We start from the raw sequence: 10,802 nt of genomic DNA, 5'->3' as shown, positions 1-10,802 counted from the left end.
CCTTTGCCCCTAATGAAAAATGCATTTATTACAGAGGCAGAAACTGTAAATGCAGGTACCAAGTTCATTACCTGAGACATAGCTCAACAAGTGGGAGAGCACATAGAAAAACAGTTTGTTCAGTTAAAATAGGAACAAAAGGCAGAGAGGCACACCTAGAGAGAAAGGGTGTGGGTGTCACCCCTAGCGAGGGGGAGCGCTGTATAAAGGCAGTTGAAAAGTAAAAGTGGCTCAGTTGTGTGCGACTCTTTGTGAGTTTGGGGGCTCTATACAGTCCATGGAATTCTCCAAGCCAGAATACTAGAGTGGGTAGCCTATCCCTTCTCCAGTGGATCTTCCCAAGCCAGGGATCCAACCCAGGTCTCCAGATTCTTTACCAACTGAGCTATTAAGGAAGCCCTAAAGAAGCAGTTAAGTCATTTATATAGGTCAGTTCTTCTTTGTCTTCCTTCAGGCCAGTTATCTGGTTTATTTTTCCACATCTGATTTACCCTGCTGGGTGGGCACCTACCCTTCAGCCAAGATGGGTCTCAAAGTGACGGCTTCTGGGAGGAGCAAGACTCATTATGGCCTGGAGATATCCTGACTTTTGACCTCCAAGGAGCCTTGTCCCCAAAAGGGGGTAAGGGGAGATTCCTTAATCCTTTACTCAGACAGGGTTTTGCCCCGCATTGTCCCTGCCATGACTATTACCTTAGGATGTTTACAAGACAAAAAGGCAGGCTATTTACCCGGTTTCTGTTGTTACTTCCTTTTCAGAGGGCAAATAGGAGGCTGATTGTAAATGCCTTAACTGGAGCCCATTTAACTCTTGTCTCAGGAAATTCTAACAGTTTTAAGTATCCAGGCTGAAGCTCACTTCTTCGTGTCCCATGAAATGCAAACAGAAGGCCAGTTGTAAATGTCTAACCTGGAGCCCTAAGGACACTCAGAAAGGAGAAAACTACCTGAGACTTAGCAGTCATCGCAGACTGCAGCCATCCCTACCAGTGACCCCCAAGGGAGCTCAGGCAGTAAAACAAAACAGAAACAGGCTACTGGCCCTGGATTGCTGAAATGGATATAAGAGGAATGATTCCAGGGAGCCCAGGCTCTTGCATCTTCCCATACCTAGAAAAGCGCTAACTTCCCTAACTTGAGATCTCTGGCTTCCTTTAATTAACAATAATCTTTTGTTGAGACTACCTGCCCTTGGTTGCAAAACTTCTATATAACCTGGCTCCTCCCTTAACCTCCTCGGAGAAGTTCTCTCAGGGTTGCTTGAGATGCTGTCTCCCAGGCTCGTAGTCCTCTAAAATTTCCCACCGAATAAAACATAACTCTCGACGTTTAGATGGTGAATATTTTTTAAGATGACACTTGGTGAGAAACTGCCAAACTCTTCTCCAGAGTGTGGCTGTAGCATTTTCCGCCTTGGCAGCAATGTATAGTTTTGCTCCTCATCCCCATTAACGCTTTACCAACTGTCAGTGCTTTTTAATTTTACCATTCTCATAGGCATGTAATGGTACTTCATTGTGGTTTTAATTTGCACTTCCTTAATGACTAGTGATGTTGAACATCTTGTGATATTCTTACTTACTACCTATATATCCTCTTTGGTGAAGTATATGTTCAAGTCTTACTCATTTTTTAGTATTTTCTTACAGTTGAATTTTGAGAGTGCTTTATGTATTCTGAATACAAGCCCCTTGTCAGATACATGATCTGTGAATATTTTCTCCCATTTTGTAGTTTATTTCATTCTCTTAACAGTGTCTGTCAGAGAGCAAAGCTTTTAATTTTGACAAAGCCCAATTTATCAATTTTTTCCTTCTACAGATGGCATTTTGGGTACCACAAAAGATGCGTTCTAATGTCAGGGTGTACAGTTCACAATGATGATAAGAAAGTTATCTATGTACCAATTTGCAAAGCACTAATGTTTTTAGAGCTATACTTATACAAAATAGAAGAAGGAACAGACAGAAGCATATGAACAATAGAAAACTAATTCATTCCTCTTAGCCCAGGAAAAATCAAATGGATCTAAAAAGAAAGAAATGTAGAAAGGGTTTGACAGAATCACAAGAGCCTACATAACACGATAGGCCAAGTCCAATCGATCTATATAATGAATACTGTGTCCTGAAAACAGAGAATAGATCTCCTTAGCAGCTGCCAATAGAACAGCCACAAACATTACCATGCATGAGACCAAAGAAAGAGAACACATTTCTCTCTAAACCAAAAGAACTAGGCAGTATTGCATTAGTGGTCAGAAAGTTGGGGCCTGGGGCTGTGCTGGACTGTGGGTCCTGTGAGCTGCTCAGAAAACGCTAACCTTCTCTGACCACAGCTGAGGTCTGGGAATCCCATGCCCTCAGGCCCTAGCCTGGCAGAGGAGGGCAGTATCCTGCTGTCATCTCCTGCCGTCTGGAGAGTTCTCTGGGTGTAGGAGTGGGGTGGAGGTGTGAGGTTCCTGGAAACTGCAGACAGCATCACCTTCCTTCTCCCCCAGAGTTCATCCTGCCCTGGCTCTCGCCCCTCAGAATGCTGGGGCAATACCCTAGCAGCTCTCACCCTGACCCCAAGGTCTTATGGAGTCTCCCGGTCTTTGGAGGAGCTAGGCTTACCCATCAGAACCAATGGAAACTGACCTAGCCAGAGTCACCCACCTGCTTGAGCCAGCCCTGAACTCTTAACGTCTGGGGGAACAGACAACAAACCCAACAGACTCCCACCTGCTCCTTGAGAAAAATGGGTCCTCCAACCTTGATGTTCCCTTTGAGGATGGTCATGGACCCAGAGAGCCAGCCATGGACCCCTTCCTTCCTGGGAGAAACCAGCACTCTGAGGCCCCTAGACATATCCTCTGATATCCTTGTTCCTCAACTGAGTGAAGAGACCAGAGCATTAGAAAGAAAAAGACATACAGCAGTTTCTTTGAAAATGCTATATTAAACTACAATGCTATATTATGATCAATTGGGTGAACTGGAGACTTGCAGACTTCCTGTCCCCAGGTGAGGTCTTCCTACAAAGGAGGCTGGGCTCCTGGCTTCACAGGTTACAGCAGAGATGGGGCTGAGCCAGGGAGAGGAGTGGGGAGGGGAGGAGGGGGAGGAGTAGGAAGTGGGGGGCACTAAGGGAGAGGAGGGAGAGTTAGGGGAATGAGGAGGAGGGGCTGAGGGAGCTTTCCTCACCTCAGGGCCCCTCTTCTCCTCATCTTCAGGGACCTAGGAACCTACCTGCCACCCCCCACCCACCGGGATCCAGGGCCCTTAGGGGTGACAGGAAGGATGGGGACTCAGAATGGGGGCCTGGCCTAGGGAACCCCAGTTGGGGGTCCTAAGATGAAGAGGGCATCTGTACCTACCTAGGGAGAGGGGGTGGGGAGGAGGGAGGATTTAGGAGTGGGGCATGGAGATGTGGGGGGCAGGGGGATTTAGGATTGAGGGTAGAAAGATAAGGAAGGGGAAAGTATGGAAACAGGGAGACACAGGGTGGGACTGTGGGGGAGGAGGGACTTAAGAAGAAGTGGGTTCAGAGGGAAATGGAAACCCACTCCAGGATTCTTGCCTGGAGAATCCCAGGGACGGAGGAGCCTGGTTGGCTGCTGTCTATCGGGGTCGCAGAGTCGGGCATGACTGAAGCGACTTAGCAGCAGCAGCAGCAGGTTCAGAGGGGAGAGGGTTAAGAAGTGGTGGAGGGGCGCAGCAGGGAGTTACAGAAGGACAGGGTAGGAGGCTGGGACAGGCTGCAGGCTGCTTACAGGTACGGGTGGGGAGGACCTGGCTGGCAGTAGGGATGCACAGGAAAAGGAGAGGCAGAGGCCTGAGCCTCGGGGAAGGACACGGGGACTGGGGATGTGAGTGAAGCCATATGAGCATGAAGGCCGACACAGGAAGGTGCATGGGGACAGAGGTTGGACCCAAGACATCTGGTTTCACTATAACCAACAGGAAGTACCAGAGGAGTGGCCACTTGCATTTTGCAGGTGACAAAACCGAAGTTCGGAGAAGTTACTGACTTGCCCAAGGTCCCACAGTGGAAGAGCGTGGATTTGAACTGGGTCTCCAGGTGGGTTTCACCCAAGTTGGGGGAAGGATGAGGGTAGGCGGAGGTCTGTTATGCCCCAGGAAACCAGGAGACTGAGCCGCACGAGCCCGCGGCCATCTCTCCAAAGGCAGTGCAGATGGTTCTCTCCGCTGTCCGGGCAGGTGGAGAGAGCTGTGTGGGCTCACACTGAGGACGAGACCACCTCAGGTCTATGAATATGCACCTGCCATAGAATTCACAAGACGGGCAGTGAGAACAAGGAACCATCCTGCAGGGGCCTGGCTAGGAGGTCACTGCCTCCTGTCCCAGCCAGCCCCCTGCCCTGGGAGAGGGGCATCAGGAGCTGGACCTGTGACAGCTCCTTACCATCAACCCATCCCGACCCCTCACCCTGGCATTGGTGTCCATGGTGTCCAAGGCCACAGAGAAATTTTTATCTTTAACTGAGAGAGAAAAGAGAACAGGGGGAGGAAGAGGAAGAGATGGGGAGTAAAAGGGGGAGGGAAGGAAAGTGAGGAAGGTAGGGCCTCAGGGCGTTCCTGGGCCCCTGGGCCTGCCCTGCAGGGAGGGCCTGTGCAGGACCTGGGCCTTAGAGGGGTGCGTGGAAGCAGGGAAGCAAACTCTAGGGCAGGAGGTAGATGCCTGTCTTGGACAAGAGAAGTCCTCTGGTCTGCCCAGACCAAAATGGTGCCCAGGGAAGTGCCCTCCAGCCCCCACCTTCTCCAGGAGACCAGACTCACCTCTTCTGTCATCCTGGAAGGCAAAGTTAGAAAAAGCCGGTTTTGCACTCTCATCCCAGGTCTCGAACCACTTCCTGTCGTCCCTGGACCTGCCAGAAGGGCGCCGCGTTGTCAGAGCAGGGTAACCTGGTCTGGGACGCCTTTCCCCTCACCCATTCACCCCCAGCTCACTTACCTGCCTCGGCCTTGCCTGTCCCTCCTCCGGGAGCGCACAACGAACACGCTCAGCACCACCACCAGCAGCAGCAGAAGCAGGGCCCCGGCTCCCGCCAGGCCCCCGACCAGCGCCTTCCAGGAGATGGCCACCTCGCAGCGCGGGCCCAAGAACCAGTGCGTGTCCGTGGAGAAGCAGCTGGAGGAGGGGGTCACAGGTCAACACCCTCACCACCTCCCACGCCAGGACAATAAGTGCCCCTAGACAACCCAGGTCCTGGCAAGTGGGCGGGGCTCCACCAGGAGACGAGGGGGCGGAGCCGGAGGGGCCTGATGATTGGCCCAGCTGGCTGTGGGCGGGACCTCACCGACAAGAAGGACCACTCTTCTGCAGAATGCATTGGCCCTGATGGCAGTCAATGGCGCCTTTCAGGCCTGCTGTGCATTTGGTGACACAGCGGAGCTGGTTCTCCTCCAGGAAAGGGAAGTAGAAATCCTCAAAACCTTCGGCAGCAGCGCGGCGACAGATGGCTGGGGGGTAGGTAGGGGGTTGCAGACGTAAAGACCTCATCCACTCTACTCTGGGGCCTGGCTATGGTAATTCTGAAAATCGGTAGAGGACTGCATTTCCGCGGGTGGCGTGTCAGCGGGTAGACCGTGGGATTAGATGAGTGCAGGGTAGGCTCGTCACCCTCTCCTCACCTTCCCTGTTGATCCTTCCCCACGCGGAAGCTACCAACAAGGACCTGAGAGGCAGCCCTGCCAGGTCGGTACCACTTGCGTCCCCAAAAGGTCTCCCCTCCTCCTTGGGAATTCCAACGGACAGATGTCCCTTGTGGGAGGGGTCCCGGCCACCTGGGGCCACTCAGCCCTTTGCCCCACCTCTCACCTTCAGGTGACAGCTCCGTCCTGGTGTTGTTGTTCACCTTGATGGAGTCAGGCTTAAAACACAGGACTTGGGGGGCACAGGCACAGGTGGAATCGGGGGAGGCACAGGAAGGGACAGAGAGCGCTCTGTCAGTATGGGGGAGGTTTGGATGGGCCATGAAGGAAGGCTCCTTGGGCCTCCCTCATGTCCCCTGATTAGCCAGGGGTCCTCAGCCACCTGGGAGACCTTGAGCAACTCTCTCTTCCATAGCTCCTAGGTTCTGACAACCCTTCCTTAGGCTCACACTTGACCCGGTTTTCTGTGGACCTGTCTCTCTTCTCCTATCCTGCCTGAGGTACCACAGGGCTGACACCTGCCCCCCGAAGGCCCCTGTGTGAGTTGGAGCAGGCTGGGATGGTGGCTGTGACCCTGACCCCTCCCTCCACCCCAGGCCCCCAGCCTCTGTTCACCTTGGTCATTCTGGCAGCTGTTCCCATCCTGGCTGACATTCTGGAGCTCCTCCTTCAAGGCCACCTTCACCTTCTCATACTCCTCCTCCAGCTGGGGTCTGAAGGGTAACTCCAGCAGGACTAGATATTCCACCACGATGCTGCCATTCCTGGGGGCAGGGGTGGGGTGCAGAGAGCCTTAAAAGGGGCCCAGGCCCAAGCCACCATACAACTGTAGAAGGGCATTTCCAGACCAGCCACAGCTATGCAGGTGTTGGCAGGAAGGGGCAGAGGCAATGAGATGGGATTCCAGACGGATTATGTCCAGAAGGGGCTGCTAGCCTGTGTAGGTGGGACAAGGAATGATTGACATTCTCTTTGTGTTCCCTCAAGCCATAATCAAACCAGGCCCTTCTGGGCTCTCTGCCTCCCTCTTGCTGACCCATCCACTAGACCAGTTGCCAACCAGAGAGACCAGCTATGGTCCAGACACCAGGCACAAAGCCTCAGGCACCACCTCCCTGTAGATCCCAATCATTCTGCATCCAGCATGCTTCAAGGAGAGGGGAGACATCCCTCCTACAGAGGAATGAATCCTGAAAGTGATCCCCAAACACCTTCCATGGAGTAGTTTTCTTGCCTCCTCCGTCCATCCCTCTCTTTATGACATTGAATGATTCCAAAAGCAAGGGATGGCTTCTTTGGCCCTTCTTTGTGCTCCCCACCCACCACCACACACACTTGACACTTGCCTCCACAGCCCGGAAAGGGGTCCTACCTCAGAGAAAGGATCTGCACCTCCTTGAACCCCTGCACATTTTGGTAAATCTTCTTTATCTGAAATGCGAAGGATCCTGGCTCACATCTGAACCTCCAATCAGAGGGCACCCCCAGGCCCAAGCTCCACTCCAAGGTCATTTGAGTTTTGAATTCCCCCACCCCTTCCTCCTCACCTGATCCCGGAAGGTGTTCGTGAAATCCCGGTAGACCTTAGAACTGTTGTCATGGAGGTCCAGGGAAAACTCCTGGTTGACAGACACCTCCATGCCCACTTCACTGTCCACCATATCTGTACACAACATGCCCTCTCTGGTCACTTCAACGTCCATTTCTGTCTGACATCACCACCACCACCTTAACCCAGAAGCTGCTCCCACTGCCCCTCTCCATGTTCCCTGAGGACTGACTGAATAGCAGAAGGAAGAAGGTAGGATTTCTGGGATGTGTTGTCCTGAGATGTGAGAAATACTGGAAGTGGGATGTCCCACAGTCAGTTCTGTAGTCTTTCTCTAGTCTGTCCCAGTGGGAAGAAGAATAGTGGCCCCAAAGATGTCTATGTCTAATCCCCAGAACCTGGAAATATATTATGCTACATGACAAGGAGGAGCTAAAGTGGCAGAAAGAATTAAGGGTACTAATCAGCTGACTTTAATATGGGAAAACTAACGTGGAATATATGATTGAGTCCAGTGTAATCACAAGAGTCCTTAGCAGGGGAAGAGGGACTCAGAAGAAATGAGAACCACTCAGGGGATGATGTTAAGTATGGAAAAAAGGAACAGACATGCAATGTGGCTGGCATCAAAGATGTAGTCAGGGGGCCTTGAGGAAGAAATGTAGGAGGCTGGAGAATGTGGAAAGGGCAAAGAAAGTGATTCTCCCCTAGGGCTACCAAAAAGAACCCAGCCCTAGCCAACACCTTGATTTTAGCCCTGCAAGACTCAGGTTGGACTTCTAATCTACAAAATTCTACAGTAATAAATTTGCATGGTTCATCTGCTGAGTTTGTGGTAATTTGATACAGCAGAAATTAGCAACACAGACTGGGAGGAGGTCCTAGGAAAAGAGAGTGGCCCCAGTAACGTCCTGGAGGTAAGAGTGGAGGATAGGTATGGTATGGGGTAGAAGAGAGCATGAGGGAGAAAACAGGGATAAAGAGATTTGGCAAAATGATTGGTCTCATTAAAGTGACACCTCCCAAGAGAAAGTGCAAAAAGCAACTCACCCAGATATATCTCTCTGGCAGCCAACTCGCAGTGGGAGCCATAGAAAGTTCGGGGACAGAAGCACCGGCCCTGCGTCCAGGTGCCACCATTGTCACAAATGCCTGGGTAGCAAGTGAAAAGGGAAGTTCAGGCCAGGACTGACCATGCTCATGGAATTCAGTAAGGGAATGAGAAGGGATAAAAAATAGGCAGGAGATCCAACCTGAGCTGCTGATAAACCTAGACTGTGTGGTCATCTGAGTAGTGGTCAAAGTTGTCCAGCGAGATGTATGCGTAGAGAGAGTCTTGGTGTCCACCAGTATCCGTGGAACTCTGGTGAATGGTAGGCTTTGAGGTGTCAACTTGCGTGTAGCCATCGTGGAAGATGAAGATCTCCTTCGACGTTTCACGATGCGTGGGGAGGTAATGAGACCAGGCACAGGCCGAGTATTTACAAAGTTGGAGTTGATCCAGGTCCCACTATTAGGCCTTAGTTTGCTCGGGAAAACCATGTTGATGGGAATTCTTCCAATGTTGATAGAACTAGGAGCAGCAGTCTTGTTGGAGGGGTTAGTATCCAGCATGGGAGGGGAAGTACCCAGTTTATCAGGGAACAGAGTTGTCATACTTGTGGAATTGGGAGAGGTGACCATCTCAGTAGTAGAGGTAAAAACTGATAATGGGACAGTGGGCATAGAGGTAACTTCAGCATTTGGACTCACTTCGACACATGGTGTAGTGGGAGAAGCAGACACTATTGTAACTGATATGGATTCTGGACACGGGGTGGTGGAAGACAGAGTCAGCATGGAGGTCGTCTGGGTAGGAGATGTCATTAGGGAAGTCACGGTGGAAGAAGTTTTTGTCGTTTCAATTGATGAAAAGGTGGGAAAAGCAGTGAGAGAGGAAGGGCCTGTGTTCTCTGCACTGGACATATGAGAGGAGGTAGAAAAAGAACTACTTGTCGTAGAGACCTCTGAACTTGGGCTAATGGAAGATGACATTATTGCAGGTGTTGAAGAGGAGATGATGGTACCAAAAGGGGTACTTATCGCATTAGTAGAAGTACTCAATATAGGGAAAGCTGAAGAGGGAGAAACACCTGAAGTACCGAGAGCTGTTATGCAGGTGGGTGTTGTTGCCATGTTTGTGGTCCCAGTCTTGGCAACTTCTGTGGTTGAGGGAGTGCTAGAGGGTGCTGTGATCAAGGTGGCAGGGGGAGATGTATGCGTGGGAGTGGTGACCTCAGTTCTGGTTGTGGTTAACGTCCCAGTCGGAGATGGAGGGGTGGACATGGACTGGGTGGCAGGGATCGTGGGTGGGGTAAACAGAGGGGTGGAGGCTGTGGCTTCAGTGGGTACTGGTTCTGTGGTTGGGAAAGATGGAAATGATACAGGCGAACTGGATGCTGTCAAGGTACTACTGGTCACTGGCATAGAGACTGGAGATGTCTGAAAATGGGCTGTACTTGTTTGAGTGCCTGACGATGTGATGGGAGAAATAGAAGTAATATCTGTTGTCAGAGACTCTACAGAAAGGGTACTGATAGGAGTAACTGTGGTTCTCAAAGTGGACGAAGCAAGCAGGGTTGTGTCCCTCATCATGGCTGTTTCTATAGAAGCTACAGTGGAGGACAGTCCCAAGGAACTGGACTGATACAGGTGTAGATCAGTGGTGGTGGGTGCCAAAGTGGTTTCAGCGGGGTCCTGCATTGATTTAGACATGCTAATTTTATGTGAGGTGGTATTGTCTGCCTGAGTGGTCCAGGTACTGCTGCTAGGCATGAGAGAATGACCTAAAGATGGAACTGGAATGCTGGTAGAGAGTAACGGAGTTGCTGTACTTTGGATGTTAGGGAACACAGATGTCTCACTGGGCCTAATGGACAAGGTTGTCATGATATTAGAGGTTGTTCCTGTATTATGGGTAGGGGGAGAAGATGGGATATTATGAGTGGTAGGGGGGGAGGTGCCAGACAGGGAAAGTGTCAAGCTGAGGTCGGTCTTGAAGGTGGAGGAACCAGCAAAATTCATGAATGTGGACTGGGTGGAGGCTGGTAACAAGGTAGACACTTCTATACTGTCAGAGGAGGCAGGTACAGTCGTGGATGTCGGCACAATAGTGGAGCTACACACAGATGCAGTGGAAGCAGACCTGGCAATGTTCCCAGGAGAAAAGGTGGTTGAAGAGGTGATGTGCAGAGCACTTTGCTCTTTTGTGGCGATGACTGTGGTCACCAAGGGAGTGATATCAGACTGGGTGGATTCTGCAGTGGAGGGCAAGGGCAGAGGGGCTGTGATTGAGGTGGTTAAATTTGGAGTGTCTGTCAGACGGGTGATTGCTGTCCAGGAAGTGATGACAGAACGGCCAGGAGGTGAACGAAGAGAAGTGGCGTAGGGAGAGAGGATATTGGATGTAAATGTAGAGAGGCCATTTCTATTGCTGGTGGAACTGGAGCCTGGATCTGTGGTTGCGATAGGAGTGAATGAAGGTAAACTAGTGGACATTAACAAGGTATATCTGGTGGGAAGTGAAGGGCCGGCAGTGGTGTGGGTGGTGGGGAGTG

At 51.2% G+C, this 10,802-nt stretch overlaps 1 protein-coding gene across 1 annotated transcript; it reads right to left on the bottom strand.

Moving 5' to 3' along the window:
• Positions 1-4,222: 4,222 nt before the first annotated feature.
• LOC106700707 (mucin-3A-like) lies at positions 4,223-8,613 on the bottom strand. The gene is given in 11 exon segments (XM_070362564.1): positions 4,223-4,264; positions 4,432-4,484; positions 4,782-4,864; positions 4,942-5,133; positions 5,303-5,465; positions 5,824-5,889; positions 6,273-6,421; positions 7,030-7,088; positions 7,205-7,320; positions 8,257-8,358; positions 8,460-8,613. Coding segments are annotated over 11 exon segments (1,179 nt in total).
• Between the last annotated feature and the right edge of the window lie 2,189 nt (positions 8,614-10,802).

Source organism: Bos mutus, chromosome 25 (genome assembly GCF_027580195.1).
Source record: "Bos mutus isolate GX-2022 chromosome 25, NWIPB_WYAK_1.1, whole genome shotgun sequence".
NCBI classification, from domain to species: Eukaryota; Metazoa; Chordata; class Mammalia; order Artiodactyla; family Bovidae; genus Bos; species Bos mutus.
This window is presented reverse-complemented; position numbering and strand designations above follow the sequence as displayed.